This window comes from Pelodiscus sinensis, chromosome 2, assembly GCF_049634645.1.
Source record: "Pelodiscus sinensis isolate JC-2024 chromosome 2, ASM4963464v1, whole genome shotgun sequence".
Classification (NCBI taxonomy): domain Eukaryota; kingdom Metazoa; phylum Chordata; order Testudines; family Trionychidae; genus Pelodiscus; species Pelodiscus sinensis.
This window is the reverse complement of record NC_134712.1, coordinates 156,189,922-156,207,732: the sequence shown is the minus strand read 5'-3', so window position 1 is coordinate 156,207,732 and position 17,811 is coordinate 156,189,922. Positions and strand designations below refer to the sequence as shown.

General features: G+C 41.0%; 1 protein-coding gene and 1 long non-coding RNA gene across 15 annotated transcripts in view; one reads left to right on the top strand and one right to left on the bottom strand.

Moving 5' to 3' along the window:
• The window catches only part of COBL (cordon-bleu WH2 repeat protein), a 229,204-nt gene that overhangs the window by 23,332 nt on the left and 188,061 nt on the right, over nucleotides 1-17,811 (bottom strand). For all 14 annotated transcript variants that reach the window (XM_075921663.1, XM_075921658.1, XM_014580203.3 and 11 more), the window contains one exon: nucleotides 7,331-7,640. In XM_075921663.1, the coding sequence (XP_075777778.1) occupies nucleotides 7,331-7,640 (310 nt within the window). The remainder of the gene's footprint in view (nucleotides 1-7,330; nucleotides 7,641-17,811) is intronic.
• The window catches only part of LOC142827244 (uncharacterized), an 83,012-nt gene continuing 81,388 nt past the window's right edge, over nucleotides 16,188-17,811 (top strand). The window contains exon 1 of the long non-coding RNA XR_012901844.1: nucleotides 16,188-16,630. This is a non-coding gene — a long non-coding RNA (uncharacterized LOC142827244). The remainder of the gene's footprint in view (nucleotides 16,631-17,811) is intronic.

Genomic DNA, 17,811 nt, shown 5'->3' with positions numbered 1-17,811 from the left:
ACCCTCCCTGCTCAGTGATCTCCACATTCCATGCCTGGCTGGGCCCCAGGGATGGATCCACCTTTTCTGGTACCCACTGCTGTGTCTTCTTGAGGCAACATATGGGGCACATATAGGGTCACACACCTCCCCCAGATTTCTGTGAGGGTTCGGACCAGAACATGGACAGCAGCAGCTTCCAGCCACAGAGATGACTTGGCCCATGCCTTTGCAGAAATAATCTCTTCCCTCCTCCCACACCTGCTCCTCTGTGATTAGAAGCAGCTTGTCCCTTTCTGCCTATAGAACAGCAGCAAACACCTCCAAGCTGCTGCTGCCCACTGACATAACCCAGCCATCTCCTGTCACCTGGCTACCAAGTGGGCAGGAAGGGTTAATCCCTAAACATGCCTTGTGCACCATGGAACCTATTACAGGAGTTTCAGGGAACTGGGCCAGAGAGGTGGCTCAGCAGGGTGAGTGTCTAGGGACAGAGCAGTCCCACACTCCTAGTGGCAGGAATCAGGTCAGGGACAGCGTGGGAAAAAGGTCCTAAATCCTTGCCCAGGGAAGGGACACAAAGACTATAGGGTTGGGAAATCAAGATGTTGGAAATAACTTCCTTCCCACTCCTCCAGAGCTTAGCTGGGGCTACATCTATACTGCAGGCTTCTTGCGCAAGAACTTTTTACACAAGAAACTTCCAAGAGCACGTCCACACTGCCATGTGCTTTTGCACAAGAGCATCCATGGCAGCGTGGACGCTCTCTTGCGCAAGAAAGTTCTGATGGCCATTTTATCCATAGGCTGCTCTCTTGTGCAAGAAACCCGTTGCCCGTCCACACATGCCTTTTTGCGCAAAAGCTCTTGTGCAAAAAGGCTTATTCCTTGTAGAAAGAGGAATAACTCTTGCGCAAAAAGCCCTGTTCTTATGATTACTGTACTTTTTCTTGTGCAAGAACGCGTTTGTAGTGTGGACGCTCTGCAAGTTTTTGCGCAAAAACTCTGCAGTGTAGATATAGCCTGAGGGATAGAGAAGCTTCTCTGTACCAACACTACTTAGGGCTTTGGCACACGCAAGGCTTGGCTCCTCCAATCTAGAGTCTCAAGCCAGAGGGTCTTGAGCTCTGGAGCCTCCCAAAAAGCATTTTTCAGCAAAAAATGGTATTTGCTGAAAACATTTCACCCAGGCTCTAATGCTGGGCACTCAAAATTGCAACTTCAAGTTCAACAGGAGCTGTATTTGAACAGAGTAAGTACTAGCGTTGCCTGGGTCCATAATTTGGAAAGTTTACCAAGTGTATTTTATTTCTTCATTCCTATAAACTCTCATAATTCGCTATGTTTTAACATAGTGTTCATGTTACAGTAAATTTGGTTTCCAATAACATTTTCTTCTAGTTTTCAAACCTTAAGTATTGATTTAGCTGTGCCAAAACAGAACACTACTCCAAATTTCTCCATTTTATCTCTTTTCTGTAAGGTTTATTGAGAAGAGTCCTATTCCAGGATCATCCTATGCTTCTGGCTCATTTTGGTTCAGTCTCTTGCAACATTTGCTCAGTTATGTCAATTTTGAGGACTATACTTGCTTTGGTGATTCTGTTTTGGTTTTATGAGAGAGAGTCCCATTCTAGGCACATCCCATTTTCCTGGCACAACTAAACCTTGACATTGCTTTAAGTTCTGATAAGAGAAAGCTGTATAATGAATTTGGTGGTCCTACGTATTACGGTTTTGATGGGGTTCTTGATAAAATAGACAAACTCTCCAAAATATATCGTAAACTATATACTACTAAGCACTCTGAAAAAAGCAGGCCCTAGGAGTCTGAAATGGGAACCTATAGTGGACACTTTTGACCTTAATTTCTCTGTCTCTCAAGTCCCCATATGTAAAGTGTGGGCAATACCCTCCCTACACCTCACAGGGGGGCTGTGAAAATAAATTAGTGTTCATGCAGCATTTGGATACAAGAGTGATGAGCAGCATAGATAACCCAATGTAGAAATTAATAATTCTGACTTTAGAGCAGGGTCTGAATAATGTCGAGTAAATAAAGCACAAAGCCCCAAACTGAGCAAACTGGATAAAATAAAGCACTGAATAGTTGCTCATTAAGAGAGCACCATCCATCCTGTGCACAGAATGAGGCAGGGGTCCTGAAGAAAAAAATAAGTGATCATTTGATTAAAGACTATGTCATAAAAAATATGCACAAGGGTGGCAAATGAAGGTTGCTCTGGCATAGCCTAACTTTTGACTGCTTGATTTTACAACTTAGTAATGTTCTGTTTTGTGTGTAATTATTTATACAGCTCTACACAGCAGGAGTGCATGATGCTTTGTAGGCATATAACACTGACCAATCCTGGCCCCATGCAGCTAGCGTGTAGACACCAAACAAAGGATGGGAAAAGAGGAGGTTGTGGGAGGACAGGAGTTATAACTGTGAGAGATCACGAGATGTGTTTATTGCTATGTATGCAACATTTTAACTTCTTTGAGGCTTGCCTATTATTAATTTAATACTATATATTAAAATTTTGTGAGCAGGTATGAGAGGAGACGGTAACCAAAATGCTGAAGGGTGTTCAGGGTCAATGCTTAATGTTGATTATAATATATTTTCCTATTATGGCAGCCCCTAAGGCCCTCAGTGGAGATCAGGAGTCCATTATGCTAGATACTGTGCAAACACTGTCACAAACGTACCTTGCCAGCTCTGCTTGAAATGCAATCTACAAATAGCAGTGAGGTCAGGGTAGAATGGGTAACAGGTTGGGCTAACTAGCTGCATACAATGTCTAGACCCCCACGGGAATGTACTCGGTTGTCTAGCCTAAGCTGGCACTCATGCTACAATCCTATTGTAAGTATACTAGCTCAAGCAGAGCTAGCATAGGTATGTCTATGCGAGCTGGGAATTACACACGTCAGCTTCAATGTAGACATACCCATAGCAAGAAACTGCCCTTGTACCAAGAGCTTACAATGAAAATAGACAAGTGGTGAGAGAAAACAGAGGTACAGAAATGTGAAGTGACTTGCCCAAAGACATGTTGATGGCAGAGCACAGAATAGCTCTCTGAAAGTCTCCCTGTCTTGCATATTATGGGAAGAAAGTACCCCCTACTTGAGAAAATTGTACTGGAAGTATAAATACTATAGTCATTCTCATTTCTGAAAGCAGGTAGTGGTACATGTGTCATTGCATATCCATGCATAAATTTATGCTTGCCAACACATACAAGTCTACTGCATGCCTTTCAATTCACACATGGTTTCACTGACTTACATAGCATTTGATGAAGAGTCTCTGACTATAATTCTCTTTTGTGATTTTCAAAGGCTGGCATGCATTTCAGTTGCACTCTCTCAGAGTTTAGTCACATATCCTTATGATAATAAATAATAAAAGTATTTTAATTTATAAAGCCACCCATGCCTGAAGGCTTTTGGAAGCTTTAACAAAATGAATTAAAAATATAATTTGCCAAAAGTAGACAGCATCACAGAATACCTCCTGGAGCATGAGCTAAGCCTTATGTGGGACTCATTAGCCTATGTAAACACTTTAGACTGGATTTTTCTTTACTCATAGGTTCTTTATTGCACTGGCAGTGCAGCAGGGTTTTAAATCAGAAATATGTGACTAAACTCTGAGAAAGTGCAACTGAAATGCATGCCAGCCTTTCAAAATCACAGGAGAGAATTACAGTCAGAGACTGCTCATCAAATGCTATGTAAGTCAGTGAAAACCATGTGTGCAGTCAAAGGGAAAATCATGCAGTAGACTTGTATGTGTTTGCAAGCATAGCTCTGTTCTCAGATATACCATTATCTTCACACTTTAAAGTGAGTGAGTATGTAATTTACTCCCACAGCCAGAATAGTAAAAAATAAATCCAGTATAAATGAGACTCAGGCCTTTTCTATCTGTAATACTTGTGTTTGCCTAGAAATTATTTATTTTGTCATGTAACTAAAGCCCAGTGTTTAGTCAATTTTATAATGATTAATAAAAATAACACAAATGTTTAGCATCTTCTGTAAAGCCTTTACAATTAGTTTTCAACTATTGGGCCAAATTAGTCTGTGGTGCAACAGCACTGGCTCAACGGAGCTCAGAACCACAGATGCGTTTGGCCCATTCTGGCTCACTGGTGCACTTTCATATAACACAAAATTAACTGGCTCCTGGATTATTAAAGTGAACCAAAACAATGGCATTTTACACAACATATTACTTGTCCTTTATAGGAATTAATGCTTGCCAGTTTATTTTATTTTAAACTTGAGCCAGGTTTCATGAACTTCAAGCACAGTTTTCTATTGGAGCACCAATGCTTAAGGAAAATAAATAAGGAACATAAATATAGGAAAGTATAGCTTACTGTCAATGGTTCATACAAAACTCTACTTTGATTTCGCTGGGAATCCATCTCCCAGAAATAGAAGAGGGGATGTCATAGAAGGCCCATTTCTAGAGTTCCTGCCCATTTGAGGACCTACATAAAATCCCAAAGTCATAAGCACTGGAGCTTTGAAAATAGCATGCTCCAATTTTTCTTGCCGGGTTCAAAATTGACTCAAAACCAGATAATGAATCTAAGATTTTCATACAAACAGATATTTTACAAATAAATAAACATTTATCTTTTCTCCTAAGAAGGGGTTTTTTTTTTTGAAGACTTATGGAGTTGATCTCCAGGGAAGTAAAAATGGCATTGTTTTCAATACTGGTTTATTTATAAACAGGTTAAGAGTGAAGTTGGAATTTACACACTGAAGGAGAGAACACCTCAGTTTCAGAGGTTTTGCTGTCAGCAGCATAGCTGTTGTTGCTGTAATACAGAAACCAGTTACAGGTTTCAGGATTCCATAGGGTCCTAAAGTAGATCTGAAGTAGGGATGTAAAAATGGGGCTAACAATGTAACCACTAAAAATCATAATGGTTGTACAGTTACACACACTGCAGGCTCTGCAGTATATATCTTAAATAAGCTTTATACTGCAAAGCCCGCAGTAAAGCCACCTCCCCAGGAATGGGACCGGCAGGGGCTGCTGCCAGGGAGGAGGCCTTGCTGCTGCTTTGAAGGCGTTTTGCTCCCAGGGAGGCTTTGTTGTATGCTTTGCAGCCTGCTCCCAGGAAGTCAGTGTGTAACCTGTGGCAGGTTAAGGGTGAGGCTTACCAGTTAGCCTATTAACTTTTTACAACCCTAAGCTGAAGTGATTTCATACTCACTGGAAGAGAATTAATTCCCTGAGCCCCCAAAGTATCATTTAAAAACCAATCACATTCTGGTAATTCAACATGAGGACTGAGATTTTTTATATGGACAGGATAGGAAATTTAAAATGGAATTTCCCACAAAATCCATAACTTAGATTTTTTGCATACATGTAACATTTCCTAATATAATCAACTTTATTGCCACGTTTATGTGGATGAGAGGCATATCTAGGATGTTTTTGCCTTGCAGTGAAGCAAAAGGTAAGGCAGATGTTGACTTTTTAGTGGTGGTATGCCATTCTCATGGCATGTGATAGGTTTTTCACTTCTTGGGAAGCATGAAATGTGTCACCAAATGCAGCAATATACTTGGCATTGATTAGGAATGCCATATTACTGGCCTACGTTGTGGGGTATGTATCCTGTCCCTCAAATTCACAATTATGATATGAAATTTGGGGATGTGTAAGAAATGCTTGTGATAGTGAAGACTGTAGTTACTTTTGGGCAGTGTATACAATGTCCTGACCATGCATATTTTATCTAACCAGTTTGGGCCTTGCAGTTTCAGGTGAAGGTAAGGTCTACTGAAATCAGTAAGGGTATGTCTACACTAGCTCATTAGTTCGAGCTAGGTAGGCAAATGAGGGCAACCGGGGCACGGATAGGACCTCTAATTCGAACTACCGGTACACATCGTTCCACGAACTACCTACTCCATGCCGCGTGTAGCTGTGGGCACGGAGTTCTGACTAAGGGAGATTTAAAAATGGCGGCGCCCGGGAACATGCAAATGAAGCCCGGGATATTTAAATCCCGGGCTTCATTTGCAACGCCGGCTGCCCTCATTTGCCTACCTAGCTCGAACTAACGAGCTAGTGTAGACATACCCTCTGAGTCTTTCCACTGATTTCAATGGCCTTTGGATCAAGCCATTAGAGCTAATCATATTATGCTAGTATATGTCATCCTCCATAAAAAAGTTATCAAGGGACCTATGGTGATTGCACACTGACTGTACATCAAGTGTCCAGTTTTGGACTGGAACACCCAGTCAAAAAGGAATCCTGAAGGCCCTGGTCAGCACTGCTGACTGGGCCATTGAATGTCTGGTTTGCAGCTGCAGCAGAGCTGAAAGGTTCCGTACTAGCTGCTGCACAACCTGTGGGGAAGTAGCTGAGCTAGGATGTCCACCTCCTAACCTTAGTGGGGTCAGGAGAGGGACATACAGTGGATGGAGGCAAAGGTGTTTGGTGTTCTGGCATTAGAAAGCTGGCAACCCTAATTTAATCCTCTACTTAATTACAAATAAAGGTTTCCCTCAGAAATGTGTGGAAAGATATTAGATCAATGATACATACTCTTTTGAAGGTACAATAGATTTAGATACTTAATAGAGGGAGCATGGGCTTTGTGACGGATAAGGAATAACAGGCCCCTCCCTCATTTCAATCTTGCAGCAATACACAGAGTAGGGTGCCTTTCTGTATGCTACCTTGGACCACCCTCCTTGCAGTGGCAACATATGGTGTCATAACTGCCACTGATTTCCAATTTGCCTCTGCAGAGCACTAAGAACTTCTTTTCCATTCTCTCACTGACTTATTGGCGAATAAACAAGAAAGTCAGTTTTGCTTATGTTTGTAGTCTGTTTCCAGGTTCTTACGTACCAGCTGAGCACTGTGATATCTGGCTGAAGAAACCGAATAAAAATATTTAAAAATTTTTTCCTTGGTTGGCAGTATTATTGTAGACATGTTGATCTGCAATAAAATCACACCCCCTCACCCCATACAAAAGTCTTCACTCCTGCAGGATTAACCAAACTATGATACCAAATTATGTTAAACTTTATGGAGAAATTAGCTCCGAAGAACAGCAGAATTTTGCAAGAAATTACAAATTAAAACAAAAAAATTACTTCTACCAGTTGCTATAGGCACACGCTCTCAGGGCATTTTGGCACTAAACTTTTTCATTTCAATGAGCCCTTAGATGTTTATTTGGCATTGGGTTACAAAATAACAACAAGTAGAAGCTGGCTTTGTTAAATGCTTTCCTATAAGAAGGGCAAGTGAGGGTTTTTTTTAGATTGTTTTAAAAGTGGAACTCACCTGTGTTGAGCTTTTTCAGAATCGTTGCTGTCGCAGGAGGTATTCCTCACAGAGCACAACTCTGAGGCATAAGTTACATCCACTTCAGCAGGGTCCTCCAGACCATTGACTGACTTGTCTTTCAGTTTCATATTGTCATTTTGTGAATCCAATGATACAATATCAGATGGAGAGCTCACAACACCTGAGTCTTCAGTGGTGTCTTCTGACGCAAAACAGCTACTTACTGATGTTGTCTCCTCTACCTCTGCTAGATCCAAAACCATATCATCCACAACATAAATGTTATCATGTGCGAGCTGCAGACTCTCTGAATGAAATACAGTAAAGATAGTTAGCTAAAAATCGCTGCTTATGCTTGGATAACTTGAAAACACATAGGGTGAAATCCTAGATCCACTGAGGTTTATGCGAGTTTTGTCACTGACTTCAATGGGTCCTGGTTTTCACATTTGATATATATATGTACTAGTTTGATTGGAAATGAATGGAAATGCCATCAAAAACAGCAGACGTTTGACAAAGATGACCTGCAAAAGGGGAAAAATTCAGGGGTTTGCCCATCTTTGCTTCCTGAGAGATGGTTCTCTTCTTGTATATTCCTCCGCAATTTTTTTCCTTATCATTTTTCCTTTAGCAAACTCAGGTCTGTCTCTGTTTACTTTGAAGAACTTATTCAAGCATTATAGGAGTGGAGATTTTCTGTTCCTTCAAACAAAGGGCAGAGTTGTTTTTAATCTTTAACTTAGAGAACTATATAAGAGCGAGGTATTGTTAAGAACAGAAAATCCCAGTATTTCATATCTATAAACATTATAAAGCAGCAAAAACAGGGAATATACCCAGTATTTCTCCTTTTGCAAGTCAAACTTCAATCTTGTAAAAAAGATAAAAAAATACAAGTGATGAGTCTTAAACACAGTATTTCAATTCATTTTCTGTGCTTTTTCATTTCTTTAAGGCAACCATACAACGTTTGATCCCCCGCCCCCAGGTTTATTTGGGCTCCATTCTGTAATTTATTCATGTATAGGGATCTCTCACTAATGTCAACAGTTTTGATGGTGGACTGGAAGTAGGTCTGAGTCCAAAAACATTTTTTTCAATGAAAGGAATTAATATTATGTTTACATTTTTATTTTGTAATTATGAGAACAATCAGTTCTTTTTCTGCAGCCTTGGTAAAACGGAGGAAGTGAGAAATTAGATAAAAATGGCTGCTCTGACCTGATCCTATCAACACTTATGATTGTTGCTGAACTTAACATTTGAATACTCCCACTAGTATCACTAAATCTACAATGCTGGGTAAGATCAAGCAACTATTTCATCTGTTTTGTCACATTTTGAGCTGTCATATTTTATTCCTTAGGGTTTTTAAATCTATTAGTCAATTGAAGACCACTTTGATTAAGAAAAAAAGAGATGTATCATAGAAATGGAGCTTTAAATAAAATATTTATTTTTAAAATGTATATCTTAGCAATGAAGCTTCAAACATTTAAATTAAATCCATGCAAAATTCTCCTTGGCTGAGTCTGCATAATGCCATTAAATACTGAAATTGATTTCTGACAGCAGACACAAACAAATTGAAAGGGTTACCAATCACAGTTAAAGTTATGTGCTGTCAAAGCATCAATATATATGACTGAGAATGTTGCAAAATCTTTGCTGTCAAGTTAGGCAGGATGCTACTCTATTTCTTTAATCTTATTTTCTATGATGCTAACTCTTGTTTTTCACATTTAATCAAAGATATTATCCTAGTTAAAAATCCTGTTTCTTATTTATTTGTAGAGAATAAGTGGCAGTAAATTGATTATGATATGGTCACAGTATAGGAAAGTGGTTAGAAGAGCATCAACATATGCAGAGATCTGAGAATAACCACGCTCTATAATCTCCAATACTGAAAAAGGATAACATGACCAGGAATAAACAAACACCATCATACTGTTTGGGCTGCTTGGTTTTCAGTTACACTAAAAAAATACATTGTTAAAGAGATAGTAAGATAAGAAAGAACACGGTGGGATACATTATTATGAAGTAAGAAATCAGTTTAAAGAACGAAGCACACAGAATGGACTTTGGTTTAGAAGGAATGCACAATGCAATATACCTTGATGCATGAAGTTTTGTATGTGACAATAAAATGCCTACATGTGTTGCCATGAACATGCCATAAATAAATCTGATCTGCAGCTGCCAGAGCTGTGCATGCTCAGTTTGTGGCTCTAGCACAATTGTGTGTCTGCCTGTGGAATTCTCCGTTTCCTCTTCTGTGTCTCCTAGAAACCCCACCTTTTCCTCCTCCCAGCAAATGTCTCCTGATGTGGAGGACAGGGTCTGACCTCTCTACTGGCCAATGTCATATGCCAGACAGCAGGTTGCCTAGTTACAGGAAAATGTCTTGAGATCTCCAGAGCACCGACCCATCCACTAAAAAACAAACTAAATAACCCTCCCCAAAGCCCTAGGCCGAAATGAGAATTGCAACCAGTGTGTAAGCCTTAGATTCCTGTAGTCACATAAGTCAATGTGAGGACTTCCCCATAGTTATTAAACTGCAGTTCTACTCTGAAAACGGACAGTGTAAAATGGTATCTTCTTATTCCACACGGAAGGAGTAAGGCTATGATTGAAGTTGAAAAAAAACCCCTGTTCTTTCCTTCCTCTTATCATGGCCATCTCTGGTGGGGGTGGGAGTTGGGGTGGCAGGCAGGCAGGGCCCAGGACAAACATCCCCTCTGTCCCAGTACAGACCTTGCTCCCACTCCTCCTCTTTCCCAAATCCCTGGCACACTCCCATTTTGCCTCTTCCCCCAAGCTGCTGCCCTCTCCTATCCTGAGCAATGCTGGGAGCGGGTGAGGCAGAGCATAGCAGAGTAAAGCAGAGCAAAGCAAGGCCAGTAGTACTGTTGCTGGGCCCCATGCTACCTAAACTCCATGGCTCCCTGAAGGGGAAGCCCCCCCCCCAAAGTGCAAGGCCCTATCACACCACTTTCAACAAAACAGCAAACATACAGCCCAGTCCTGAGTCCTTACTCAGTAGAAACTGCTACTCAAGTCACTATTCAAGACTGAGTAAGAACTTCAGGATTTGGTCCACAGATAATTATTACAGATAAATTAACATTGCTGAAATAATGCTGCACTCTGGAAGGTTGTCTTTCCTAATGATACTCAACAGGGCCAAACTCTGCTCTCTGTGACATCTAGGTTTTTCCACTAAATTCATTTGGGCTGTACCAGTGAAATGTAATGTAGAAGAGTGGTTCTCAACCTATTTATCATTGGCCACAGATTGAGAACCACAGTGCCCTCCACCTTAACCCTCCTCACAAACCCCTAAGCCCAGGACTCTCTGCCCAAAGACTGCTCTGTAGAACATTGGTGGAGTCAGGACCGCAAGGCCCGGAATATTCCTGGCGCCTGGGTGCCGTGGGCCCATGCAACTCCACCCCTGTTGTCTTTTGTAAGTGGAATTGCATGATGTCCAGCAACACACAGCACACTGTCTCACTTACCAGGTTCAGAGTCTGGAAAGCCCAAATGTGTCTTATAACACAGAGCTGCCCAGCCTAGGCAGTAAAATGCTCTGCCACTGCACAATTAGGTCAGCCAAAAGTTACAAACTTTTTTTGTGTGTTGTTTTGTTTTTAAGAATGTTTCCTGTGATCATCTAGAGGCAAAGAGGAGAGTAGCTCATCTGTCAGGAATGTGAGCTCTTGCTTAACACAAAAGGAACCTTGTCACTCTAATCTCAATACACTGTAAGTAATTAAGATAACACTAAACTCTGAGCTGCAGAGAATTACATAGATAGCATACATACACACGTTGTGCAGACACATTATACACACATACAATATATAAAATACATACAGTGTCTATATATGGTAAAGACATCACTTTCAGTTGTATCTTGCCTGATGTACATTTTCAACAATTTCCAGTTGATTATTACATGTAATATTTTATGAGTGACGGGGATATATTCTGTGCCTACTTACATTGGTGTAAACTTGGACTATCTCTACTGCATTTAAATGAGATCGGACTCAGTCTCCAAGACTTTACAATGAGCACATCTTAGAAGCATAAGCCTGAACTCATTAATGCCAATCATAAAACTTTCTCAATTCATTCATGTCAAGGTGCATTATTTTCCAAATTATGTCCTCTCTTTTTATGACAATGCAGTTTACTGACATATCCAGATGATAGAAATAATAAACCAAATGCATTTTTAAAGAGGAAATTATTGCTTTACCCCTTATCTAGTTAATAACCAGTGCTCTGTAATGGATTTACAAATGCAATGTTCCTTTAATTCTTCTCAGCGCACTCTGTGGTAACAGGGTAACCATTATTTTCAGATTTCTTTCAACTGCTTGTTTCACTGCCAGATTTCTTCTTTTCACAGGGTAACATTTTTTTTGTACCGCAAATGGTTCATTACAATATTTTTGTGAGTAATAATAAAAAATTACCATATGTTAAACAACACTTAATTCTTGTAATGGCACAAATAGTACAACATCATTATTTTAGTGATAGTACTCAAAACCTCTAGTAAGAGATTTACATTGCTGAAAAATAAGCTGCTCTAATTATTAGCAATAGTCATAAAAAGTTGGACATGGGTCACAGAAAAAAAGCAGTAGGAATTGTCAAGAAAGAAAATGTACCTTTAAAAGAGGCAAGACAGGTGACTCATCAGAAATATAATCTATAAATCACTTTTGTAATGATTACAAAAGATTATGAAAATGTGTAATACAGGATCACTATAGCAATTTTCATACATGATAGATGTTTTCTAGAAAAAATGTTGCTAAAAAGGACTAAAAATTTAATGTGAATATAAATGGGAAACCAATAGTCCTCACTAAGCCAAATTAGCCCCCCCAAATTATAAACAAGATGGACTAAATTCTGCCTTGAGTTATGACAGTCCAGGCTCATTTACTTCATTTAGATTGCCTAACATAAACTAGGGGAGGATTCTGCCGATGAGTACGTCTATATTTTGAGGTACGGATATGTTTCTTAGCTTGAGAAGATGTATTCAAAATAGCTTTGATTGTGGCGGTGTGAATGGCAGAATGGGTTGGCTGCCCCTGAATATGCACTTGTTTGAGATGTTAGGCACTGCACATACTTTGGGGGGGGGGGGGAGAGACAGATCCTCCCTCCACTCTTGCTGCCCGAGCTGTGCTCTATTTTTAACATGCAAACTCAGTCAGAGATAGCATGGGTATGTCTCCTCAAGCTGGGAATCAAATCCTCAGCTTGAAGTGCAAATATAGCGTGTGTGTGTCTATCAGTGGTCCCCAACCTTTTGAGGTTGTCGGGTGCCAGGGGGCGTGGCCGTTCACCCGCCGGGCGCCAGGGGGTGAGGACACTTGCGCGCCCGGGGGCGGCCCCCCCCATAGCCGCATGCCCGGGGGCGGCCCCCCCATAGCCACATGCCCAGGGGCAGGGCCCCCCCATAGCCATGCGCCCGCCGCTCCCCCCCCCCCGCAAGCGCCGCGCGCCCAGGGCTGACGCTCCCCGCAAGCGCCGTGCCATGTGCCCGGGGCCAGGCCAGCCCCGAGCACCTGGCGGGCGCATGCAAATGCCCCCGCGGGCGCCATGGCGCCCGTGGGCACCGTGTTGGGGACCACGGGTCTATATGAACAAAAGCCTGGCAGTATAGGCAGTAGGTGAACCACTGGACTGGGGAGGTTAGCCCCTTCCACGCCCCCTGGAGCCCTTGTGGCCACTGTTTCCTGCTGCTGGCTATCATCCCATTGCCCTGAGTGTCAGGAGTCTGGACAGCACAGACCCAGTCCTCCCCAATCCCAGAGTGCAGGATTGTTGGGCAGTGCGGCCACAGCCCCCCTCAGCCCCAGAGTACGGGACTGTCAGGTAGTACAGCCCCAGCCTTCCCAGCCTGCTCTGTGGTGGCTGAGCAGTCAGACCCTGTACAACTGAAACTGGGCCATACCTGGCTGTTTGGGGAGTCTGAGACACCCCCTGCCTCTGACACCTGTTGCCCAGGCCTGGCAGATCTCAATCTGTGTGACAGCTCTTCTCCGTAATGAATATATACTTATGGTCATCCATATGGGAACCCAGATCCAGGTCTGTGGCTTCATCTTGTCTTGTGGATGTCCTACAAGGACTAGAGTCCATGGGCCAGGAACAAGTACAGATGGTCTACCTTCCTACTCCAGAGCATAATGCTTGCCCACTCAGAATTACCCTGCATGTTGCACACGGTCATTTCTGCATGCTTTGAGTGTGGGGACTCAGGGGTACAAGACAGGATGAGAGCCATTGGGAGCGCTGCTTCTGCAGCTGTCATTATGATCTGGAGTCTTCCACATGGAAGGCTTTAACCTCTGCAGAAAATCATATATTTCTGTGCCAGAAATGGATTAGCTACAGAGTTTGTTTACATACACCAGATGTATTTGTTATAAAATCCTTTGATGCTATGCCACGTGTGGCTGAGGTTCATGTAAGTAAAGTATTTTACAAACAGTGCCATTTAGTAGCTGAACAATACAGGACAGCTGAGCATTCCATTCTGTCTTCCCATTTAAGGTCTACAACCCTGGCATTTACAATATTTACACTATCACATGGGTTTTGTAGGTCAATCTGTTAAACCTCTCTGAATTGTACTGGTTTTTTAATTACACAACCCCAACATGTAACAACTTGGTCATCTGGTTGTCCATTAGTTGCAACATTTGGCTGTGGCCATCGGTTTGGAGTCCTTGAATCTCTTCTTGTTCTGCATCTGCCATCTGAAGAGTTTGCTATATTGATATTTTTTCTGAGGATCAAACTGTAGATGTTCGTGGTTTCTGTTGAATGCTCAACCACATATAACCTGGACATTGGATTTTTTTTTCTTTATGACAGTTGCAGTTGCTCATCCTTCATTTCCATCCAATTTGACATGAACAGAGACCAGGTTCTAGATTTGAAACTTCCTTAAATGAATGATGCCTGCTGTAAAAGTGTCCAATTGTGTGTGTGTGTGAGATTATATATATGAAAAAATAGCCAAATTTTTTTTATTTATATATATATATATATATATATATATATATATATGGCTATTTTTTCATATCTAGCCACTCTGGAGACAGAGCTATGCAGGACTATGTGCAGTAAATGCTAATGGTGTTGATCTGTAGCTCAGAAGAGCAAGGAATGGATTTTCCCCTAGTAACAGCTTCCTGGCTGTCTGCACAGTTCTCTGAGCTTCTCCATTTGTTTGCTGGTAACGTGGGCTGCTAGTATATGTTATCAATAAAAATGAATCGAATACACACATGTATCTGTAAAAATTCTCAAAGGCCCATACTCTCACCAAGCACAGCTTTTTAACCAGTGTTTTTCTACTTCTATTACGGTACGTCTAGACTACATGGCTCTGTCGACAGAGCTATATAAACTAGTTTACCCGGCAGAGTCAATGAAGCGGGGATTTAAATAATCCCCACTTCATTAAAATAAAAATGGCCGCCGCGCTGTGCCAATGAGCGCTGTGCTGGATCAGCTGATCGTTGGCACAATGCGGTGGCCATTTTTATTTTAATGAAGCGGGGATTATTTAAATCCCCGCTTCATTGACTATGCTGGGTAAACTAATTTATTTACATGGCTCTGTCGACGGAGCCATGTAGTCTAGATGTACCCTTAGTGTGCGAAAGCAAAATACAACTGGCTCCTACTCAGAGCCATGTTTCTGGAACAACACAATACCTATGCCATAGTTGCTTGCATCCACACTGAGCCTTATGGTTTGGTTCACATCATACTACTTGAGAACTGGAGATGTTGAGATAATTTCTTTTAAATTTTTTGAAAGGAATTTCTTGATTTGGATCTCATAGCCAATCAGTATTGGAATTTAACTGTTCATTCAGTGGTTTTGTCACTGTAAAATGGCCCTGTAGATATAGACCAAGGTTATTTACCATCCTTGAGTACATATCTCAATTATGGTAAATTAGTTTGTGCATTCAATTCTCAAATTGCTTTTACATTCTCAGGGCTATGTTCCCATCTTGTTTATTGTCTGTCTCAAAAACTTAATTTGGAGTAAGTGGAAAATGCATTTTCCTTGTTTAGCTTTAGTCCAGATGGTCTGATTAGGTGAGGACTTCAATGTGGGCTTGTTGTCTCCCCCCCCCAGGATTATCCATGAAAAACTACATCGCCATTTGTGTTTGGGAACAGTTCTTTTGTCTTTCTTCAGAAAATTTCAGGGGGCACTGGTAACCCCAAAAAACAATCTTTGAAAGCTAAGTTTCCCAAAGGATGTAGTCAATGTAGTAAGGTTAACATTTTCTTTGGCTAAAGGAATTTGCCAGAATCTGCTCCAGGCATCCGGCTTGGAGAATACATTAGTGCTTTTTACTTTGGGGAGGAAATCATCCAGTCTTGGGAAGATACCTTTTTCTCTCATTTTTCATTAATACCGGTATCAATGGGGCATAATAAACTGTTGGTCTGTGGCCATTTGATCACATACACTCTGAATGCACAGCTCTTGATTTTGTAAGCTGTTTCTGTGGTGAATTGGCCCATGCAGTTCAGAATACCTCCAGGGCTAGTTAGAGCTGCCTCAGATGACTTCATCTTTGAGAGAGGTTGAAGGTGATTGTAAATTCCTTCTGGGAGGATGGTGGGCTTGTCTACATTGGCAAGTTACCATGCTTTAACTTTCTTGGTTGGTGTGAAAGGAAGGTATTGAGGCCTACCCAGAATATGTCAAATGAGCACCAGTTTAATTGTAAGTGGAAAGGAAAGGCAGCACTCTCAGATACAGGAGATAAAAATAAAAACAAAATTTGCTTGGTTGACCAACAATAACCCCGCTTTTAGGGAAGTAAGTAACTCAGACAGCAGTATGCAACAAAGTGCTGATTACCCCAAATGGAGCAGACGAAAGTTTTTTGTAAGGGCAGAATGAGACAACAAAAATCTAACGTCAGCAATTGTCAGGCGAGTGGAGGAGTACCAAAATACCGATACAGGGTATATAAGGTGGGCTGAAACAGACCACGAGCGGACGGGTTGCGAATCCGAAAAGCCAGGTCTGATCAACCAGGGCTCCCTCCCCGGCGCTGAATCTCGCTGCCGTACATAAGCTCCGAAAGGGGAACAAATAAGCTCCGAAAGGGGAACGAATACCGGTCGTAAGTTGCAACGAAAAATCCAAAGAAAGGAAAAACATAAAGAAAAGAATATCTCCTGAATCTAAGCAATGCTTCTATCTTTCTTAACGTGAGTATTATATAACTGTTAACTCCATAAATTTCTTAAAGGTAACTCAGGAGGGTATATCAGTAGGAGAAGTTATTATTTCTTGTTATTTTTAACTGTACTGTTTTTCTACTTTTTCTTTGTATATTATATTGTCTTAAAAGAATCAAAAATAATGAATTGATTTAAATGGAAAATTGATTATAAAGTAAATAGAAAAAATAAATAATCTTTGTTTAACCCTAACAAGAAGTATTCCTCTCTCTGTGGTTTCAAATCCTTTAAAGAACCAAACCCGGTTACCGAAAGTTGGGATGCGAAAAAAACAGCCCTCTTAATGCAGCAAGTTACAGCACTGTAAAGCATCAGTGTAAACAGGCTCCTAGTGCATGGAGCTATGCTCCTTTTTTTACATAGAGCACTGGTGTTGTGACTTTAAAGTGCTGCCATGGGAGCGCTTTAATGTTTTAAGTGTAGATTTAGCTTGTGACATTGGCTCCTGAGTAATTTCTGAAGTCAATAGTGTTACCAGGAATATTCAGATTCTCTCTACAACGTGGCTCTGTGTCATCATGGCTCTTGAATGCCTATGATATGAGTGAACTTACTCTCTGCTCTGGTGCAGCAAACAGCTGCATATTGACCATATTTCTTGCATTTATTATACCTTATGCCTCTGGCTGGACATGTAATAATTCTTTGGGACATAACTTGTTCCACATGTTATGCATGTAGGCTGGACTTTGCTCCTGTTAGCCTTTAAGTTCTCTCGCCATTCTTCAGGATTTTACGATAACGACTTCTAACACTCAAGAGTCTGTTTACAGTTTCTAAGGTAGCTTCAGGTTTTTCAAGTTTGTCAAGTTGCTCTACATTTTGCTGTGTCATCAGCTCAGACTGATTTCCTTTCTGTATAGCTGTAGCTGGGATTAAATCTCTGTCACTTTTGTGAAAGGTTTTTATTTGTTAATCCAATATCCAGTCTCTTAATATTTTCATATTATGCATTCCAAAAATCATAGTTTTCAATCAATATATGTAGAACATTTATAAAATATTCAGCATTTTCCCTTGGTTCATTTTCCCATGGAATTATGTGGTGGAAACATACTCTTTCATAAACAACAATTCTCTGAGGTATATAGTATGCATCAAACATAGCCAGAATCCTTCCATAATCATCTTTGTGACTGTCTTCAGTA